The sequence below is a fragment of the Talpa europaea genome, assembly GCF_964194135.1.
Source record: "Talpa europaea genome assembly, chromosome: 7".
Classification (NCBI taxonomy): Eukaryota; Metazoa; Chordata; class Mammalia; order Eulipotyphla; family Talpidae; genus Talpa; species Talpa europaea.
This window is the reverse complement of record NC_140074.1, coordinates 124,552,953-124,576,683: the sequence shown is the minus strand read 5'-3', so window position 1 is coordinate 124,576,683 and position 23,731 is coordinate 124,552,953. Positions and strand designations below refer to the sequence as shown.

Genomic DNA, 23,731 nt, shown 5'->3' with positions numbered 1-23,731 from the left:
GCCAGACTTAACATTTATTAAACCTTCCATCCCCAAACAGCATAGTACATACTCATGTGTACAGGGAACCTCACCATGGATCATTTCCTGAGCCATAAAACAACTCTCAATAAAAAGCGATTCAACTCATAGAAAGTGTGCTCCCTGCCCATAATTAAACTAAATTAAGAATCAACAAGAGGTTAATATCTGGAAAATTCTCAAATGTTTGGAAAGTACATCAACAGATTGTTTTAAAAAATGGGTCAAAAAAAAAAAAAACATCAAAAGGGAATTTGACATTTCAAATTATATAAACATGAAACATTATTCATTAAAATCTGTGAAATACAGCTAAAACAAAACACAGAGGGACATTTACAGCACTAAAATCCATGTATTAGAAAAGAAAGTTCCAATGTCAATCACTTCAGTTTCTACCTTGAAAAAGTAGAACAAGAGAAAATTAAACCCAGTATAGGCAGAAGAAATAATAAAGTGCAAAGCAGAAATTAATGAAATAGAAAATAGGAGTGCAATATGGAAAATGAGTAAATCCTGAAACTGATTCTGTGATATCAATAATATATCCAGAATGATCAGGATGAAAAAGAACACTCAAATTACTAACATCGGGAATGCAAGAAGTGACATCGGCACAGGGCCTACGGACCTTAAAAGGTGACTCAACAAGAAATAGGTAATTTGAATACTCCTGTATTTATTATTATTATTGGCCCTGGGAATCCAGTAATAAGCAAAAATCTTTTTTATAATGAAACATTCGTTCTAGTTTTGGACGGAGAAAAAAAAATGAATCAAAGACAAAAAATGAGGAAAAAGAGTGCCAGCTGTGCAGTATTAAATAAGTTAGCTAAAGAAGGCCTATATGAAGACTTCACTAATACACAGTATATGTACCTACTCCGGAAGTTGCCACTTCAAAAATTAGTCAAAATTAGTCAATAAACTACAAAAATTGAAAGTAGAAAAGGAAAATAAGGAATAAGATCCTAATTTAAGGCAGTGATTATAAATAAAACAATTTTTTGTAAGAGTTAAAAAAACAAATACTGTATTGATGAAGATTTTATAAATCTGTGGAATGATACTCCAATGAACATTATTGTCAGAAATTCACTTTTGGTTAAAAAAAAAGTGACATCTGAACATATATTACAATGCCTCAAAATTACTTAAAACTTCAAAATGACATGATATCATTTTTCATTTTCTTAATCTTGAATTTATGGTATCATGTAGAACTTTAAAAAAAAAAATAACATTTAAAGCCGGTAAATGAGAAACCAGAATATCTAAATTAGACCCAGAGAAAATTCCAGGTCCAAGAATCAGTATACAAAAGGAATAGTTGATACCATTTCTAAGGTTTAATGAGAAATCTGATGAAAACTTACCTTGCCCAGAGCGGCCTTGGCGAGAGTCTACACTTGACTGTCTTCGATCTGATGGTTCCTCACTCCCTCCATCTGCATAAAATTAGAAAAAGGGATACACTAAGCTTATTTGTCTAAAGTATGTCACATAATTCACAGGGCTGTATGTTTTGCTGTAATAAAAATTACAGTTAGTACTTGCTTCGGCAGCATATATACTAACAGTGGGATGACACAGATTAGCATGGCCCTTGCACAAGGAAAATACACAAATTTGTGAAAGTATTCCATATTTTCCACCTCCAGCAAGAGCAGTGGAGGAAGAGAGAGGCCCTGAGTTGCTGGGGAGTCGTTCTCTCACTCACCCAACACACTGAGTAGCTGCTGACCTCAACAGTCTTCACCCCAGTCCCCATGGAGAACAGAGGTATTTAGGGAACCCTACACCTTGTCATGTACCATTAATAATGCATTCTGTATCCAGCCAAAAAAAGTACATGTGTTTAGATGAGATAAAAATAAAAAAATTACTGAGTTTCTTTACCATAATTTTGAAAAACACATGGAAACAAATTCATTTCATTGTACATAGATTTTCATTTTAAGAAATAGCAATAAAGTATACTCATGATTTAAGAAAAACTTCCATGTGTTTGAATTTATATAAATAATTCTCATTGTTTTATATATATATGTATATACACACACATACACAGACACACAGAAAAATAGCCATCAAAAGAGAAAGAGTAAAAGGGAAACCAATGAATTGAGAAACAGACATAGAAAGCATACCTAAGATTTCAAACAAGATGACAGTTAAAGCTTTAATACAGTGGTCTGTACCTAAAATTATTTTTGAGTTCAGTTGGATTAAAAATGGGTTAAAATATCAAAATTTCCATTGTTCTTTTTATACAACCACTTGTCTGCCTTTTAACTTGCTAGTGAAAAGAAATAGTGGCTTCAAGCAGGTTTAACACGGACTCTGGCCCTCTCCTGTGCGACAAAGGCTTAGCAATATTTAAACACATATGTATGAGCATATGATTGCAAAGCATATGCAATATCGTTTAATATTTTGCTTAGTTCTACTAACCTAACAAGTAGTATGTAGCCAAATTCAAATATACACTGATGACACAAATATTTTGGCAGAAAACATTCATATCTTTGAAGTTCAGTGTGACCACAGCAATTTAATAAAACACTAAAGCTCTATAGCTTACCCAGATACATAAAGTAACTTACTATATAAAAAGATACTTGGGGCCTCCCCGGTGGCACAGCGGTTGAGCGCTGGGCTGCAAAGCTGCCCGCAGCCTCTGCAGCGCTCCCGTTCGATCCCCCAGCGAGGGTCCCACATGGCACGCAGAACTCTCCTGCCACACCCATTGCTCCCCTCAGCAGTGTACTTCAGTCCTTCTGCCTGCTCTGCTCTCCGCTCTGGCTCTGGTGAATTCTTTCACCCTCCCGCACTTATGACTGTACCCAGTGCTTGTATAAATAAATAAATAAATCTAAAAAAATAAAAATAAACTGACCTTAAAAAAAAAAAAAAAGATACTCAAAGTGGACAGGTAGTCATAGTTTTTTTGTCTCGGTGGCCTCACTGTGAGCTCCCGGACTCCACTACACTCAGGCAAGCTTCCCGCTGCAGGCCTATTTCACCGCTCCTTACCAGTACACACCATCATTTAAGACATTCAGTACTAGGAATAAAATTAGGACTTCAGATTCTGCATTGCCATGCTTGGGTAACTAGAGCACAAATTTTACATCCATTCCTCACCACTCTGTGAAACCTGTCACTGTGAATTTAAGTATATTTGCTTTACGGGGTCATTTAAGAAGAATGCTACCTTTACAAGAAAAGAAAGCAAGCTAATTCTTTCTAAGTGTTTACAGCGAGAAAACATGATATGTTTTCTATTTTTAGTGAAAAGGTCAATGCCCATTACAATGACATATGAATTACTCTCAACAAACCCAGCACTTGAGGGGGACATATTTTCAGCTCACCTGTGGCAAAGCACAAGGGTAAGCCACATAGGCTGTCACAGAACTGACAACATAAAAAACAAGTAGGCACCCTCATTGAACTGTTCGTGATTTTTGAGAAATCTTTAAACATATTTGCCTAGAACAGCTTACATTTTGAAAAGACAGCCCTTGAAGTAATGGGGATGGGGGTTATAATAGAATAAAGAAACACGACACTGGTGGTTTTCAATCCTAGCTGAATGAATACCTGAGGTTCTACTACAATAAAACTTTAATCATGGACACTGAAATTGAGTTATCTATAATTTTCACATGTCACAAAACATTCTCCTAGTTACTGTCAACCATGTAGAAATATAAGAACCATTCTTCATGTGTCTTACTCTAAAAACAGGGAGTGGGATAGGAAAGAATTCGCCAAGCCCCAAGCTAGGAGCAGGCAGATCTGATAAAAGGCTAATTAAAGCAATCCCCATGAAAAGGGACTTGAATTAAGGCAAGGCCAGGGAAGATAAGAAGGCTTTGCAAATGAAGTCTAATCTACTCTATGGGCCACTGAGAGTTTAATGCAGCATGGGGATGATGATTTTTTTTTTCCTTTGGGCTGCCTTAGGTGACTTTTTGAGAGTAATATTTAAGAATTCCCAAAACCACCTTGAAGAAACAGAAGGCTCCACTGCTTAATTACATATTACATCCTCAATCTGTTGTAGGACAGGGAGAGGGGCAGCCCAAACCCCGCAAACCTGTCTATTCTAAGTGGGTTCTGCCATCCGCCGCATCAACACAAAACATAGGAGACTTTAATGAAAAGGAACTTTAATAAGACTAGGAAACAATACAGGTAAGGCAAAGAGTCTAGTTTCTAAGTGAAGCACCCAAAGTTACCCATCCCCTCGTGGGTAAAAGTCCATCCAAATGGGATCGGCCCAGAACAAGGCCCCAAGGCCTGCCACAAGTCTAAAGCATCTTCCAGTGGGGACCCACAGAAAAGGATCACAAACAACCAAACAAGCCCGGAAGGAAAAGAGCAAAATCAACATCAAGATAAAAGCTGCCATGGTCACCTCTCCACGGGTCTCATCCACATCTGTGTCACCCAGTCCACGACCAAAAGACAAGCACAGTTTCTTTACGTGTCTCTAGGCTCCATGCGCCTCCTCCAGGTCTCCTGGCTCCATCCTGCTTCCTTCCTCAGTCTCTTCTTCAGCTTCTCTTCCTCCTGCTCAGCTCCACCCTTCCTTGGGTGGGGCAGGGAACCTGGAACCTCCCCCTTTCCTGGGGACCACCCTGTTACAATCCCCCCTTTTAATTTTTATTCCACCATATCTATGGTGGCACAGATCTCAGGGTGTAATTTTAGGAGACAGTCTTTTTTTCAGGGTTACAATGTGTGTAAGAGAAGCAACAATTAGTCAGCAGCATTGTCCATGAATGTCCAGTATGAGTTTCATTACTTAAAAATAGTCCATTATCCAAGCCAAAAGAAAAGAAAAAAAATTTGGAGCATTGGCTAAAACAAGATAGCAAATATATCAAAATCACAGGGAAAAAATGTTAAAATGGTTTAACTGATGTAAAACACAAATTTTCTCAACTAATGAGCTCTTTGTGTCTATATGTTGTATGTCTGTATGTCCTTTCCTTGTGTCCTTGTCTTGACCTCAAGTGATTGACTAATTGGTATACATGGTGCCCATAGACGTTGAAAAAAAAAAAAAAAAAAGAGAGTCTCCAGTTATGAGAAAAAACTAAAGGTTATGGTTTGATTGTCAACATTGTGCTACTGAACTAAGCCGGTGCCTTCATAGAGATTGAACATTGTTGTTTCTGTTATTTTTCTGATATTTATGGCAAAGCTTCCCAGAAATCTAAATTCAAGTACAAATTTGGTAGCCTGTCATTTGGCTGATGCAAGGAAATTTTGTGGAACCTCAGTAGAGCTCCTGAGACACTCCACAAAGTTTCTCCCTTTCCTCCTGGGAAAGGCATTAGATGAATTTTTTTTTCTATTTGGATTTTACCTAATGAAGTAAAACTGGAAGGGAAGCATTGTCACTTGGGAAAATGGTAAAACTTTGGTATGTACAAAATGTTAACAGTAGTATCTGGTATGTATGTAAATTGTCAATGGTGATTGTCACCTTGTAATATTATATAATTCAATTGTTTCACATCTACAGAAATTGTTTCTCAAAATATAGGGAGAAAAGGTCTCAACAGATTCCTATTGATGGAACTGTTGAGAGTAAAACTTTTCTACTAAGGACTGAATAGACTTGGACATACGCCTCATATTTACTAAGTTTTCCTTGACATAATAATACTGATGATTTTTTTGCATTTTGCTCTAAATCCACAAAGTTTTCTTGTTTTGGTGACCAGGATCTGCAGCAAGGTTGTAATTTTTTTTTTTCCAACAAAGCTAACTTGTATTTGCATTTTCTCTCCCCTTGATACCAACACAGCATAAAAATAGTGGTAGTAATCTTTTACTACTTATCTCAGAGTCTGTTTTTGTATAACTTCCATAGGGATTTTGTTTAAACTGAAAAAAATTGGACATAAGTTTCATTGTGTGGCTTTGTGTGGAGTTCTTCCAGAAAGTTGAAACAGAGCTGAACCAAGAAGAGGAGAACCTGTTTGCCTTGTTTGTAGGGTTCCAGAGACCTCCAAAGAAGGTGAGGAAGCTTGCCTCCATTGGCAGGACTGGACAACCCGGCCAACGAAAATGCCCTGGTACCCTCGAGAAGAGGAAAGCCCAGGTGGAGTCTGATGAGACTAACTTTGTACCTGAAGCCTACATCGACCGGATGCCAATGGTTCGCTCTGATCCTATATGGAGTATTTCAACAAAGCCAGCTAAAATTGCTGCTTAGTTATTCTGCCCTGTGATTTTATGCAAAAATAGGCAAAATGGTTTAAAAGTAGACTTAATTGCAAACTTTTGCTATGCTGTTAAAGTTTGGGATCAAGGTTGAGAGAATTCATTTTTGCATAAGTTGAACCATTTTAACATTTTTTTTCCTGTGATCTTGACATATCTGCTGTCTTGTTCTGGCTAATGCCTCCAGATGTTTTCTTTCGGCTGGGACTGATGAACTGTTTTTCCAGGAATGGAGGACTTTTGCTTTCCACAATGGACAATACCTGGAGGGATTCGTTTTCTTTCAGACTGGAACCCTGGAAAACTTTCATCTGAGACTGTATCCCAGCATCCATATGTTTGATCTTCATCACCATGGAAATGGTGGCAAAAAGTGAAAGGGGAGAATTGTTAGGGGGAAGTGATGTCCTGAGTTAATCCCATACAGGCTTTGTGGACTCCACCCCCACTCCAGACTAAAACCATCAGGACATTGGGGAAGACAAATCCCATCACCACCAAGGGGAGGGTGGCTGGGACCTGAGGGTGGAGTTGGGCAGCCAGGTTGGATATAAAAAACCAAACACGTGGGCCTAGGGCTCTCTCTGGCTCGCGATCGCTCGCCTCCCGGCTTCACCGCTCCTGGCTGGCGGCCAGCTCTCAGAGCGCCATTTTGGGGTTCCTGATCAGCGGATCGGGTAGGACTCATTTAAAACTTTGTCTCCCGCTTTTCTCCCAGAGCTGTATATTTCCTCATTTCCCCTTCCCTTGTAAATAAACCTTTTATTAACCTTTCACGTGTGCCTGCAGTAGAGCATTGATAAGTCCTTTTAAGCGCGCGGGTGAGGACCCACAGTCAGGCACCCCGTTTTGTATCGGGGTTGCTCTACAACAAATCTTCCCTGTGACCAAGAAAAGCATTGGAGGGGGGACTAAAAGCACATGATGTAATTCGGAAGACAGTTTTTTTCTTTAATGTTTCATGGTTGTTGCAGGGCTCAAAAATATAGTATTAGGCACATTAGCTCCACATAAACAGTGAAGAAGATTATATAAATACCCTAAGTAAAACATCTTTGAAAGTCACAACATATAAATTATAGATTAATGCCATCTCCATTTGCATGGGAAAATGAATGTGTGTACCATTGGTACAGTGTGAATGTGATACCAAGGCTTGAAACCAAAACTGGATTTTGAACATTCATTAAAAAAATTCTGCAGAAAATTACTTTTATACAAACATTCCAATGGGGTGGGGGAGGATGAGGAAATAACAGCAGCAACACCAAGATTTTCTGGGAATTCACTTTCTTCAAATACAGAATGAAAACAATATGGCATGACACAAAATAAAAGTGCAGGCAGAATGAAAGACTATGACAGCTGTCTGTGGATGAGCTGTTGCTTTTATTCAGTTGCAAATTACATATATGAAGTTTTTATGAATAAAACACAACGAAACCTGTAAACGCCAAAGCACCTGAGACTGGTATCACCAAACTGCTAAAGGTAATCTGAAATAATGTAATTGTGATAATAAAAGGACAAACTTTTTAGAACATCAAATGTGCTTTTAGATTTCAAGGTTACTAGGAAAGGAGTGGGAATACATACCCTTGTGTTCAGGGCATGACAAGACCTGACCTTTAGTTCATACCAGCTGCTCTTATTTGAGTTTTTTTTGAGCCTCAGCGCGTTTATCTATGAAACTGGGATCAAAATAACATTTTCTTCTAAAGATTGCTGTGAGGCTAAAATATGTTACAGTATTTTATAATCTCAAAATCAGTGGTTTTCAATCAAGGCAAACTGGAGACTTTGGGGAATGTCTGGAGACATTTGGGACTGTCACAACTGGCAGGGTGACACTCGCATTTAGTGGGTTAAAAAATGGGTCATGCACCGCACATTTGTGGGGAACCCAATAGCTGCTTCTGGGCCAGGGTTTCATAGGTAGCAAAAAGGCCCTTAACACAGCATATAACACCCATCAGAATCTGATTCCTATTCAGACTTCTACCCTCATCTCTCCTCTCTTAGGTCTTGAATAAGACTTTCAAAAATGTTTTATTTATATTCCAACACCACCAACATAATCGCAATTTCCAAATACACCATGCTGACCTGCCTCTGTACTGCTATCCATCGTTTCCTCTTTACCTAGAGTACCCTTTCTCCCACTTATTCCCTAAGGCTCAGCTCAAATGCCCCTCTTCCACAAAGGCTTGTCTGAACCCTCAAATCAACCAGGTGAGAAGACCTTCCTGGGGGTCCTCCCGCAGCCTCAACCTTCCAACCTCAGGGGGTCTGTCATAACACTCTATAAATAATTTCTGAGGACTCTGTTTCTAATCTCCCACCTCCCAACTAAATCAGATGTTCCGTGAGGACAGGAACCACGTACATCTGGTCACTGTTGTGTACAGACCAAAACCAAACAATAAAGACAGTGCTTTATGAATACTTACTGAATAAATAATTTTAAATAAAATATGGGGAACACCTTACCTGCTAAAACTATAAACTGTTGTTACATAGAAAAGAAATAAAGTATAAAAAAGGACAAATATCAAGTCAGTCAAATTATAATCTTTATAGCTATGGTTTTATCTGCCAAAAGCTATATATTCTCTAGACCAATAACACCTAATTAAAACTAATTTAATATAAATAAGAATTTTAGTTTTGTGTGAAAACGTAAGTCAGTCATATAATGCAGCAAATTTTATTCACCTTTGGATATATTTCTGTACCCAAAATAACTGTTAAATGCTGGCTACCCTGAATTTAATGATGAAACATTTGAGCTTATAATCATTGGTCCCTAAACAATTAACAAGATCAATCACATCTGCCCAGCTTTCAGAGGCCAAGAACTATTTTGTCATTTTCCATTCAGACCTCATCTATTCTTTGTAAATGACGACAATGAAGAGTATCCTTATACTTAAAACTGACTGTCTTGTAGCCATAAACAGTAACCATCAAAAGCAGGTTTTAAGCCCTTAATAAATCAAAGATAACTTGCTTCAGAGACCAAGCTTCTGAATATCAGCCAATGAATGACTACCTTACCCAGTGACCAAGCCTCCCCAGCAAAGCAGCACCAAGTCCCTCAACTCCCATATCTACACATCTGCCAATCCTTGAAATCCATGTTTTCCTGTAGTCCAAAAAGATACATGAAAAGCAGAGGTCAGCTTACTGTCTTGCTCAGATACTGCACCCACCAAGAATCACTTTCCTTTTCTTAAGTAATAACAAATGTTGTTTTGTTTCGCAGATAAATGCTAGTTTCTTCCTACAGCACTGCGTGACTTGATACTTTCAGCATGTTGCTAACTTCCCCCTTCAGGAAATTATTTCTTCAAACAACACTGCACTACATCTATCACTGCATAAAATACGGTGTGTTATCATAAACAGGATAAACAGATTAACGGATTGTTCAAAACAATAATATCCAACAGTTATAATTTTTGTCTTCCAACCATCTAAAAAGTAATATATTTAAAAATAGGGACAGAATATATGAAAGGATTGTAAACACAATGTTTTGTCTACTGGGAGTTTACCATATAATAAGAGAAGCAGAGTGCTCATGTATCAATATTAGGCAAGGCTTAAGAGACCAAGAAAAACTTTCAAAGTAATTTTGAGTCTCCACAATGAGATAATTATATAAATGTCTCACACTATTTTTATTATAAAGACTGTAATTTTCTTTTATTCCTCCCAAATTAAGTGGAACTAAATTAATTTTTTTTCTATTAGACTTTCTGAGTTAATGATATGACTCATTCATGTAGTTTTCCAGGGTTGGCATTAGCAATACCTGTCCTTATATAATGAGGATTATAGGTGCTTTAGCTATTTAGAATGTAGAAAAGAGTCCAAAGGTTTTAAACAAAACAATCAGACAATAAGACAGATTTTGGTTTAAAACTTTGGGTTATCAACAAAGTATGAAGACAATTCTGAGAAGACAGGGGCAGCAGATGAATGGTTTTTGGATCTTCTCAAATTCCTACATAAAAAGCATCAGAGCACTTAGATCTAGCAAGGCACTTATTCGTGAGCAAGAATTGCAAAACCACTGGATAACAAAATATCTTCACAAAGCTGAAAATACAAATGAATAGGTTAACTAAAAACAAATTTAAAAAAAAAAAACCCTACAACGACACACACAGAGAGTGATGGTCATCTTTATGAGACAAAACAGAGGGAAGCAAGGTGGGTGACAGACCATAGAACTGGAAAACATCAGAATATGCAACTCACTAGAAAGCTGGAGTTGCAAACAGCAGCTGACAAGGGAAGGGGCCTGTTGACTCTAATAATGAATGAGCTCATGGGGCTTGTAGCAGTGAGTTCAGGGAGTCCTCCTACAGTTTAGCTAACATGTGCTCTTGAAACTAGCTGACCAAGTCAGGACTGCATGCCAAAAACAAAGTGCTAAAAACGAAATAAAAATAAGGCAGAATGGGGACAACTGGGATAAAGAAAAGGCCTAAAGTAAAGTAGAAGAGGGGATTCAGGCCAAGAAATCTTAGAAAGCAAGCTATGCTGGGCCTCCCTGGGGGTGCAGGTGGTTGAGCACAGTGCTGTGAAGCTGTCCTCAGCCTCTGCAGCAAGGGTTTGATCCCGGCAGGGGAGCTACCCACATAGTGCAGCAGACCTCTCCTGTCTCACCCATTGCTCCCCTCAGCAGTGTACTTCAGTCTATCTTCCTGTTCTGTTCCCTGCTCTGTCTCTGGTGAATCCTCTCACCCTCCTGCATATCTGGCCTATACCCCAGTTCTTGTATGCATAAATAAATAAATCAAAAAAAAAAAAAAAGGCTATGCTGTTTTTTTAAAACTTAACAACAGCAACAAAAAAAAGAGGAAGCTCCATGGGGTTAGAAAAGGGATCATGAATCATGCCTCCTTACAAATCCTTTGGAAAACTACTTTCAAACAAAAATGACCACCAGGAAAGTATCACAGTCAAATTGTTAGGGGGAAAAGGATGTCCCAAAGCAAATTCCATATAAGCTTTGTGGACTCCACCCCCACCCCATGTCAAAGCCAAAGACACTGGGAACTCCAAATCCCATCACCACCAAAGGGAAGGTGGCTGGGACCTGAGGGTGGGGTTAAGCAGCCAGGTGGATACAAAAGGCAGACACGTGGGCTTTGGAGATCCCCCATTTTGGCTCTCCACCAGCTCGCAGCATCCAGCCAGCTCGGAGAGTGACTTTGGGTTTCCAGGTCGTCGGATCGGGTAGGACGCATTAAAGACTTTATTTCCCTATTTTCTCCCTGAGTTGTAAATAAACCTTTTATTAACCCTTTTGTGTGTGTCTGTAGTAGAGTATTCATAAGTCCCTTTAAAGCGCGCCACAGCCAGGAACCCGTTTAATATCGGGGTTGCTCTATAACAAAATTACAAACAGAAGGAAAAAGAGAGTAAAAAGCCTCCTACTACCCCTACATTTAATGAAAGAACCATAGAAAGGCTTACTAAAAAGGAAAAGACACTCAAAACTGGACTGCACAATTTCAGAGAGTTAAATTTTTTAACAAAATCGCATAATACATGAAAAAGGAAAAAAAATCAAAATAAGAAAAACTTAGAAATTAGAAATCAGGAAAAATTTAGAAAACAAAAAATCATTTCATTCATTTCAGTAATGAATAGTAAAACAGAAGAAGCATGAGCAAATAAACTTAACAAAATATCTTAAAAGAAACAGAAGGTAAAAAGGATGAAAATCTAATAAATTTTTATTTTTTTTAATTTTTTTTAATAGAGGCATGTTTTATTTATTTATTTATTTGTTTGTTTGTTTGTTTTTTAATAAGTGTGTGTTATTTTATTTTTAAGATTTATTTATTATTTATACAAGCACTGGGTACAGTCAGAAGCGCGGGAGGGTGAGAGAATTCACCAGAGCCAGAGCGGGGAGCAGAGCAGGCAGAAGGACCGAAGCACACTGCTGAGGGGAGCAGCGGGCGGCAGGAGAGGTCTGCGCGGGTATCGAACCGGCGCTGCAGAGGCTGCGGGCAGCTTCGCAACCCAGCGCTCAACCGCTGCGCCACCGGGGAGGCCCTAATAAATTTTTTAAAAATTAAAAAGGATTTGTAAGGTGATAAACATCAGACAGGCAAAGAAAACCCAGAATAAAAATTAAAAGCAGGGGTCCCTATAAAAAGAAAAACAAATACTAAAAAAAATAATTCAAGAAAGCTTTCCAGAAACAAAACATATGTATATATGTAATATATATGAGTATGCACACATGCACACACACACAGACACACACACACACACACATATAAAACTACAGATGCAAGAGCACCCCAGTACTTTAAATAATCAACTTGGATCGCTATACCAAAACATTTTCAACTAAAAACGCTGGACTTTAAAAATAAAGGGAAATATCCTTGGGTATTTGCTGCAGGAGGCCTTGTTGCTCCAGCCAGATAGGATACTGACAAGCAGCAAAGAGAAAGGGCCTCACACCGTGGGGCTGAAGATCTGGCATTCCTTTGCTTTTTGTTCTTGGTCATAGAGAGAGAAAAATTTATCAAAAAGTATATTAGGCAATAAATTATATGTATCAGCATATTGTAAGTAAATAGCATGAAAAATTGTTTGTTTAGAAATTAGTTGTTGGGCAGTTTGGCCCACTTGATAATGGGAAATGGTTTATTAAACATGCCTGACAAGCATTACAATACAATAATTATAATAGGTCCTTCTATTTTGTTTTCTCTTGAAGTTTCTTGGAAAAGTTTTTAATATAAAGCTATTTGAGTTAAGGAATTTCTAGGTAGAAAAAGTTCTAATAGCTAAGCAACAGCTGGTCTCCGGCTGAAGGTCATATGAATAAAATAGTCCTTTGATGCTTAGGCTTTAGCTGATAGGGATGCACTGGCGGTTATTCACTGTTTTAAATAATTGTCTAAATAAAAAAAAATAAGTAACTTTAATGTTAGGTCTGGTTTATTATCTATTAACTTTGAAAGCTGCTGTCTAGCTGAGACCTGTAGGGGCCAGTAGTCTATGGAAAACATAATATACTAATTGTTTTTGCTTTACACATGATAATGTATTTCCTTATTATTATTACTAATAATAAATAAAAAAAGACCTGCTGAGTCTCTCGGCAGAAGATACTAGCACCTCACCAAGTGTCAGTGTCTCCTCATTCTACCTCATCCCCTTTCCCTCAGCCCTTTCGTTTTCGCCGATGCTGTCTCATCCTTTCAGGAACCCCTGACACGACATTTTGCCGGAGGCTGGTCCCCGGCAGGTATTTAAGCAAAACATCACATGATTTATAAGTAAAATAACAGAAAACAGAATAGATGAGATAAACATAAAACATAAAAACATAAAAAGAAAAATAAATAGTAAAGACCAACTGTTTTCAAGTATGTGAGAATTCACAGAAATTGTTCCTATAAGGCTCTTCCTAGCTCAGAGAACAAACATTAGGTAACTGAGTGACTAAAGAGACTGTAATATGCAATGGAGAGCTCATCTTGCTAACTTCCACCTTGGTGGAAAGGTTTCAGTGATGACAACTCAGTCATATGTAATTACGATATGACATATTGGGAGAAATCCGCATTACAATAATATAAGCATACGATTCAGTCTGCAGGAAAAGGGTGGGGGATGGAATCATTAAGGTGAGGATTGGGAAACCAGCACACCAGCAGCAGTTGGGTTGGGGGATTCCCTTGCAACATCAGCTCTCAGGGGAGGGAAGGGCTGCTCCTCCTGGCAAAGCCTTCAGCAGCAGGTGCCGTCCGGAGCAGGTTTCAGAGATCCCAGGGCACAGAATAAAAGAAGCTCAAGCTGGCTTAATTCAGCTCCTATATTTAAAGGGCCTTAGAGGTATATTATCAGAGTCACCTGCCAGTTTTATTTTGGACTTGGCCTCTGGCAGAGCTAGCCTTTTATCTATCCTTGCCTCTTGTGCCCTGTTTATCAATATCCTCATAAACAAGTGGCTTTAATTGACAGCATAAGTCACTTCACTTCAATTACACCCATTTCCAGATTAGTCAGGATCATTGTAATATCAATACATATAACAAAGACATCAAAATAAAGCCTGGAGGTGAGTACTAAATATACAACTGCTTGTAGAATTAAGATTAAATGATGGTTTTTAAATGGAGAGATGATAGTATATAATGGCTGTATGACCTGACAGTGTAGCTACAGTACAACAATAAGCAAATGGGGGTAGAACAGAGAAAGCACAAACAAAACAAAAAACCTAACCTATCTGAGCTGACTGCTGTAATCAAAATTGATAAGAGGTAATGTCCTGAAACCACGCATGGATAAAGAGGGATAAAACAAATGAGCAATTATAGAATACTCTACTGCTAGCATATCCTTGAGAACCAGATTTTTCAATGTGTAAGAAAGGAACTATAGCTATAGTAATATAAAATGAATTAAGTAAAAACTGTATATTCAATCTACATTTAAAACAGCTGTGCCATCTTACATGGTATATCCTAACACTGTCTACTGAAAATAGCTAGAAACACTGACTTATCCAGTAGCAATAATGACCATCCTCAGCGCCTAGACTGATCTTGAAATGCAATTCTCTGTGAAAAGAAATCAGTATTTTTTAAAAAACAAAAACTGGCTGATGTAGCAAAGACGAACCTAGAACATCTTGACAAATCTATTGGAGGAATAGTAAGCAAACTCTGAGCTAGTGAATGGTGTCCTGAACTCTACCCTCTGAAGTCTTACAGATTTTGCCCCCATCTCCATACCAACAAGAGTTCAAGAGCCATGAACTACAAATCCCAGCATGTCATGAACCCAATTTCCTAAATAGGGGCTGCTGGGAACTATAAAATTAATGGCCATACTTTCCCAGCTTCCACTTGCAACCTGGTGTCTCAGCTCAGGTGGCACTGCTGGTAGGAAATATCATACACTGAGTCATCATAGTTCCTTTCTCTCTCTCTCTCTCTCTCTCTCTCTCTCTCTCTCTCTCTCTCTCTCACATACACACACACACACACACACCCCTTCTCTGCCTCTCCCTCTGGCACACCTTCCCCTGCTTCCACCTTTCTCTCTCCCCCCACTACCCCATTTCCTTCTTCCCATTTCTCACTCCCCATGCAAATAAACCTTTTTTTAAATTTCTCCCTGAATGTCTGCTTTCGGATCTTGTTCTGAGTTCTTAAGGGTGTGTGGGTGAGGACTCACAACTTGGGTCACCCCACTTCCCCCTGGGCTTGCCCTGTAACATATCTAACAATAATGAAGCTGTCAAAGACAATGTATAACTAGGGTCATATCAAAAGGACTCAGTAAAGCAGTCCTCACTGACCATGAAATCATAATGTTTAAAAAACACACTAATAGGTCATCTTTTGAAGCTGACAGGGTCCTAGTTCATTATCTTAAGAGACTGGGAAAACAAAAGAATTAAGCAATCCATCCTGCATTTTCTATTTAAATTCCACTAATAGCCAAAGATACATAAGTGAGACTATCTTATAAAATTATTCCAGGTAAGTGGGAAACAAAAGATAGAATTAGGATGGTGCCTTTTCATAAACTGTAATGAATTAGTGGCTTTACAGACATCAAGCATCTATGCTTAATAACATCAAAAAAAGAAAAGGAATAAAAACCAACTATTACATGCCTCCTGATGATAGCAGCTCATGTAATTTACAGTTTTGCCAAAGCTATCAAACCCTGAGTCTAATCAAACGTCCAGCTGTTAGTTTTGAAGAAAAACAAAGGATATAATATTAAATTGTTCCTGAGTGCACAATCAACAAAATTCAGACTGTAGGATATTCTACAGGTCAAATAATTTAGTCTTTCAACAGATAAGAGAAGAAGATAAAGTATTGTGAAAGCAATATAGTGGAATAAAAATTAATTTTCATCAAAATAGAAAACTGCACCAGAAATCTATGGCATCTTATATCAGGTATCAGGGTGTGTAAAGACAGCCCTCCTCTTCATCCTTCTTATCAGTCATTTAATTATTTTATGCAAGTATCCTCTTTTACTTGGCAATCAATCACAATATGCAAGGCCGACATTCAGACATGTCCTGAATTTTCATTTTTCTTATTTTTATGTGGGATAAAATTATACATATGTATCACATTCTCTGTTTTAATATCAAAACATGCCCTGGAGGTATGCAAGAAATAATATAAATAAAACAAGCATTTTCCCTCACTGGCACTGTCTTCCTAAACAATAAAAGGAGAATAATAAAAAAATTAAATTTACACAATCTGCAGAATATCAGGGTAGCAATAAAACAACTCACAGGAAAAACACAGGCAAGTAAAGGTTTAAGTCATAGTTTTAAGTCACCAAGTCAATGACATGACAGAAAGTCACCAATTTTGATACCAGCATAATCTAAAATGTTCTGATTGCCGGAATTTAAAAATTAAATCAGAAATACACTACAGTAAATTTGTGAAGAACTCAAATTTAAGACTGAATCTTCCTACTGATGCATCTTACATCAAAAGGGAAGAGTCATGACATTAACTCTTAGGAAACAATGAACAGTTAAAAGATCTTTTTAAAAATAAACTTGCCACTGCCTCATGATGCGTACAGAAAAATTGGTCAACCTCTTAAAAAGTGTTTGTGGTGTACTTATGGAACCTATGAGTCCATCATCCAAATAGTTAGACTACCATGATACTGGGCGCTTCAAACGTTTTTGTTTTGCTTAGCACACAATTCCCCTGCTGCATAGATAAAACCTCCTACACATAATCCTTCCATTTACATTTATGGACTAAACAGAAGGCCTCAGTTCTCAAGCAAGTGGAGTTATTTGCATAATACTGATTACCTCATTGGGGGTAAAGAAGGTAGAACAGGGGTGTGTCTGTGAAGTTAGAACTTAGTCACCAAACTTGAGTTAGAGACTTACTTCAAATGTATTTTGAACTTTACAGAGGAAGACCTACAGATCTAGCAAGTACAGAAACAGAAGATAACCTTGCATAACTCAAGTGATACTTTTTAAAATCAGAGCTTTAAGTTTCCTGGATTTAAGATAATCATTAGAGAACATTTGCTTTTTATCAGCAAATAACATGAAACAAGGAAACTTTAATACCGAGAAACACTGCTAAGACATTTTCTGTTACCATTATTTCAAAGGGGAAAACAACATAAGGAGAATTTACCTCACAGGGTAGACATTTTCAATTCAGATATATTAAAGTACTAAAACAATCTTAGTAAAGAAATACCAACTCTACAGGGATGGTCAATAATTAGAAACTTCTATGAAAGAATTTTAGTATGAAAAGCCAGTAAGACAAGTGCTTAAACATTTAAAGAGAAAAAATGTTTTTTGCAAGGAGGGGATACACGAAATGATCATTCAGAAGCTGGATCAAAATATTATATTACAGTGGGAAAACAAGTGACTTTGAATTTGGTACCCTACCCCATCTTCAGAGTTCTCAGGTAAATAATGTGCTAGATTTTATGAATTAAAATTTTGAAAACAGTTATTTTGAAAATGATTGTCTTCAACTTGCTTTCAGAAATTTAAATCTATGACCTAGATAGGAGGGAAGAGGGGTAATAAAACAGCAGACATGGGGCCTCCCTGGTGGCACAAGGGGTTAAGACACAACCTATGAAGCTGTCCTCAGCCTCTGCATCATGGGTTCAATTCCCGGCTGGCCAGGGTGCAACCCACATGGTGCAACAGACCTCTCCTGACTCGCTCGCTGCTCCCTCAGCAGTGTATTTCAGTCATCTGCCTGTTCTGCTCCCCACTCAGTCTCTGGTGACTCCTCTCACTCCCACCACCTCTGGCCTGTACCCTAGCTCTTGTATCCATAAATAAATAAATCTAAAAAAATAACAGCAGACATGGAAGACAATTCATAAAACTGGATACCCTGTTTACCATCTTGACAGTGACTGCGTGAGCCTGCTTAAAACCTAAACAATATACTAGTTGGCCTTTTACAGAGCAAGTTTGTATAAATAATTCTGAGTTAAAATTTTTGTCACTTGCAACCATAAAACCTTAAACAATAAACTCCCCTATATTCTGGGCAGCACCAAACTACTTAATGACATTCAAAGAGGAAATGCACTATAAGGCCTCTCTCAATTTATTAGTAGTTCCCTCTGTCTAAAACGCAGTTACCTCTACTTGACTATATAATGAAATTGTACTCAACATGTATTAACAGTGCTTGCTGTCTATCAGAGCTGAGCTGGACTCAATCTTTGAACTATTATCATTTAAATGAACTTACACCTCAATCTCCTTATCTGTGAAGGTGATATGTTAACACCTTTCAGAGTTGTGGCGACAAACAAATGTGTGATGTCCATTAAACACAGAATGCCCTCTGGCACCAAATAAACACTTACTAAATGATAAATGGAATTTTTATCATCATCATCATCAACAATAACAACATCCTTTCACCAAAAGGCAGCTTAAATGTCATTTCCTATCTTCTCTATTATGACCTCCTGAATGCCTATCAGGAAGAAGGAACTGCTCTGTCTTAGTGCTTTCACAGCACATTATGCATATCTGTGTTACAGCTGTGACAATAACGCAGAGACAGTGGTAGAAATGGGTGATAATTATTTATAGGACTATTTCTGGACTTTAAAGTGTTCAAAGTGTGCTTCTGAAAGCCTCTTTTCATCTTGGTATTTTCAGAGTCACCTTGGAACCTGATCTTAAAATTTTTTTTAATTGACTTTGTCAAGGGCCAACTATAAAATTAATGCATTCATAAAATCAAGCCAAGTTTAAGGGGAAAAAAGTGGTACTGATGTGGTTTGAGATAGTTTAAGGAATTCAGTCTTTTCCTTTTCTTATCCAAACTATTACTATGAACAGACAAGATGAGCAGCATTAAAAGCACTACCAGTGATCTTTATTTATCAGTTATCAGTAAGAATTTTTAGACATAAGCCCAGACCCACCTAAACATGATTTACTTCTTAAGAAAACACTAATAGTGTCTCTTCCTCTAAAGTGAAAAGGAAGCATTTCATACCATATAAAACCCACTGATTAACATAATGCCACCAGTACTATTGCTAATACTTCACAAGTGTACTAAAAATATTTACAAAGCTTGCAAGGATATAAAAGCAGCATGCTCACAGGTTTTTACAGACCTATCTTATATGCTGTAAATATAAAAAAGAAAGATAACTTGCCCATGATGAGCTATTAATCTACATTTGCCTAAGGCATTCAAAATGTCCCTAAGTCTGATCTATAGCTCAAGAAAAGTTCTGCTAGACACAGAATGCTTTGAATCTCATGATGCAGCAAACGCATCAATGATGATGACTAATAAAAAGAAAACAAAGCAGACTTGCTAATTGTAAATGGAGCAATCACAAGTAATGTCAGTATTTTAAAAGTTGATGACTGTGCACAATGAATATACAAAATGTCAGGCCTCACAGTGAATTAAATTAGCAGAACAGCTCTGTTAAAAATAAAGGTGTCTATAATTATGTATTTTCCTTGTTTTTTTATTAACTTTTAATTTTAGAAAAGTTTCAGATTTATAGAAAAGTTGCTAAGACAGTACAGGGATCCCCCAAAAACCTCACACCTGGTTTCCGGTCTTACTCTAGCCATTTGTCAGAACAGTCAATGTTCTACATTAACTAAAGCCCACACATTATTTTGATTGTCTCAGTTTTTACCTAAATGTCCTTTTTCCCATCCCATGATTCCATGTTACATTTAGTCATCATGTCTCCTTAGGCTCACTGGACTGCTAGTTTCTCAGACTTCCCTTATTTCTGGTGACCTTGATAGTTTTGGGAGCACTGATCAGGAATTTTGTAGAAAGCCTTGCAGGTGGAGTTTGCCTGATGTTTTAGATTTTGGGGAGGAAGACCACAGAGCAAACTGCCATCCTCATATCATGTCAAGAATATATACTGTCAATAGCATCTGACTAGATAAACATGAGGTCTGCCATCACATCCTCCAAAAAGTAAAAGGAAAAGTGAAAGTCCAGCTTCTGAGGCTGTACCAACGTTCATGGAAATAGACACGACCTATGCAGTTCTCACGATATATCAGGCACTAAGCTAAATATTTGACAAATTTATGTCATTCAGTCCTCACTGCTGTAGAATTATCAACTACAGAATTCAGGACTTAAAATTAGGCCTGATGCTGAAGTCTCTCGTCTCTACCATTCTATGTCATCTCCTGACAAAAGGGAATATAATTTACTGTCACATCCGTATACAAACATACTGTGGAGTGTGAGATACAAACAGTATAATTCAAACTGACTTCAAATTTCTTCCCCTCAAATTGGGTACTCAGTGTAGCTCAATCAAATCCTTAAGCTTAATTTAATAGTTTCCACAAGACGTCGTCAACATGGCGGTGAGGAAACGTTGCGAGTAAGACCTCCCATAAAAAAAAAAAGTTAATAGGGAGGAAAAGCAGCAGGTCCCTGAGAGAAATGGGACACGGAAGATAAACAGGCGACTCTGGAAAACTGCCCAAAGAAGAAAGTTGCCATAAAAGAGGACTGGAAGGGAAGAAAGCTCAGAACCCTGCTACCCTCCCCTACCCACAAAGTCGGCACTCTCTGACCTATATATAGTAAGGAAGGGAAAAAAAAACTAAAGCAACCAACAAGAACAAACTACGCATCAAGTGGGACTGTGAGTGGAAAGGAACTATTTCAGCCACCGGACCCTGTGAACTGGAACTGTGGAGAACCTTGAAGGATTCGCTGCAGAGGTGAGCGAATCGCTCCGGGTGTCACTGGACAAAAATAAAGACTCCCAGGAGACCTACAAACAACCCCAGGCCAGCCCGTAAGCTTGTGCGGAAAAGCAGAGCGCTTGAAAAGCATATGCGGATGGGGCTGCCCAGGTCCCCGCGCCTGCGACCTAGGCTTGCGGGGAGACGCGGGGGGACATTGAGGTGAATGTCCTTCACTGAGTAATCAGAAACCAGGCGCCGGGACACGGAAGCAGGGTGCAAAAGGCGCCATTTTTGTGGACACTGAACTGGGCTACAGCCCACGTCCTGGACCTGAGAGCTTTGGGAACTGAGACCTGGGGCACGAAATTCAGGGCATGGGATCCCCACGACGGTGGGGCACAAGGCAGACACAACACCCCCACGCCGTTGAGGCTCTCCACGCCACTCCCACTCTGTTCCCCTGACCCATGGGCTTAAAAACAGTTCCCGAAGGACACTAGGAAAGATCTCTGGCGCCACCTAGCAACCAGAAAAAAAATCACCAACACCCTATAGTTGGAAACCAGAGATCACAAAAACACCCTCAGGTGCTGAGAGAGGGCTGGCCACTCAAACAGGGTAAGGAGGAAATAAGGCGGGGAGCAAGACCCCATCCTGGAACTGAGAGCTAGGCACAGGATTCGGGACGTGGGACACGCCATAGCAGTGGGCACTGCACAGGGTGACAGCCAGCATTTTGGATCTGATAGCCCTGGAACTGAGACCTAGAGTGCAGAATGCAGGGCGTGGGATCCATACAGCTGTGGGCACAACACCTGGTGAACACAGGGCAGACACAGCACCTGGCTTGAATAAGAGCACCTGTGTTGAGGTTACTCCCATGCAACCCCCCCCCCCCACCCCACCCCCCCAGCGAACCACTGGGGAAAAAGCACAGGTCAGCAAGTACGGGTCTCTGGTGCCACCTCGTGACCAGAACTAAATCACCAACTAGCTGATTCCCTGTTGGAACTGAGTAAATATAGAGGGAGGGAACTGTAAGGGACAGAGCCCAGCAACACAGCATCAACACCCTGGTAGAGTTTTGGCCTACCAGTGCTGGTCTCAGTCTGGTAAACAGTTTCCAACACCGCTAAAGGAGTACTCCAAAGAGATACCCACCAACACCAGTGGCACAATGTCCCAATGCATAGGACTAATTAGAAAGCAAACAACAGGGAGAAGAAAAAATATAAATAACCAAGCAAGCCAGCAGGAGGACACACCACAAAAAGAAACACAGTCACCAGAGCTCAAAGATGACATGGAAGAACTTCTCAGCCTATCAGATAGATAATTAATAATCATCCTGATTAAAAAGCAGAAAGAAAACGAAAAGGAAAAAAATGAGTTGAGACAAATAATCACTGAACAGAAGAATGAAATTGAGACCTTAAGAAAGGAAAGAAAAGAAACACAGGAGATGAAAAGATTACTAGAAGAGAGAAAGAACTCTGGGAAAAGCAATGAAAACAGGATCGATGAAATGGGAGAACGGATTAGTTCTACAGAAGATACAGAAATAAAAAGAGCCAAAAGAGAAAAGGAGAGAGAAGTGCAAATGAAGCAGTATGAGGAGACTCTTAGACAATTCTCAGACTCCATGAAGAGAGGAAATGTAAGAGTTATAGGCATTCCAGAAGTGAGGAGAGAGACAAAGGAACTGAGAAATTATTCAAGGAGATAATTGAAGAAAACTTCCCAAGCATGATAAAGGAGATGAATATAGACATACAGGAAGCGAGAAGAACTCCCAATTACCATAATGAAAAGAAAGCTAAGGCAAGAAAGCTTGCAAGAGACCAAGACAAGGAAAAAATAATGAAACTGGCAAGGGGGAAGAAACAGATAACTTATAAGGCAAAACCAATCAGGTTAACTTCTGACTTCTCCGAAGAAACGTTACGGGCAAGAAGAGAATGGAGTGACATATTCAGCAAACTTCAAGAGAGCAAATGCCAACCAAGAATACTTTACCCTGCAAAGCTCTCCTTTCTCTACAAAGAAAAAATATGGACCTTCTCAGACAAACAGAAACTCTATAAATTCATTACAACTAAACCCCCACTCCAAAAAAATTCTGTAAGTAATAAAGCCAAAACCAGCAGAGGAATGAACAAGAAGAACAGAATAAAGCAAGGAATAAAATCACAAGAAAGACAAACAAAATGGCAAACACAGATGCCAACATATCAATATTAACTCTAAATGTAAATAGATTAAACTCATCAGTAAAAAGACACAGAGTAGCAGACTGGATTAAAAACCAAAATCCAACCTTCTGCTGTCTCCAGGAAACACATTTAATCATAAAAGATAAATACAGACTGAAAGTAAAAGGGTGGAAAACAATCCTACAAGCAAATGGACCAAAAAAGAAGGCAGGAATAGCCATACTTATGTCAGGTGAAATAGACTTCAAATTAAAAAAAGTAAAAAGAGACATAAATGGACACTACATTATGATCAAGGGGACAATACATCAGGAATATATAACACTCATCAACATATACTCACCAAATGAAGGGGCACCAAAATATATTAGACAATTATTATCAGCTCTAAAAACAAATATTAAAGAAAATACATATATAGTGGGAAACTTCAACACCCCACTCTCACTAATGGACAGATCAACGAGACAAAAAATAAACAAAGACACTAGAGCCC

The 23,731-nt window shown here is 38.6% G+C and overlaps 1 protein-coding gene across 3 annotated transcripts in view; it reads right to left on the bottom strand.

Annotated features, from left to right (window-relative positions):
* Window positions 1-23,731, bottom strand: part of TANC2 (tetratricopeptide repeat, ankyrin repeat and coiled-coil containing 2) — a gene marked incomplete at both ends in the record, with an annotated part of 263,116 nt that overhangs the window by 206,604 nt on the left and 32,781 nt on the right. For all 3 annotated transcript variants that reach the window (XM_084238894.1, XM_084238895.1, XM_084238896.1), the window contains one exon: window positions 1,398-1,469. In XM_084238894.1, coding sequence (XP_084095020.1) covers window positions 1,398-1,469 — 72 coding nt within the window. The remainder of the gene's footprint in view (window positions 1-1,397; window positions 1,470-23,731) is intronic.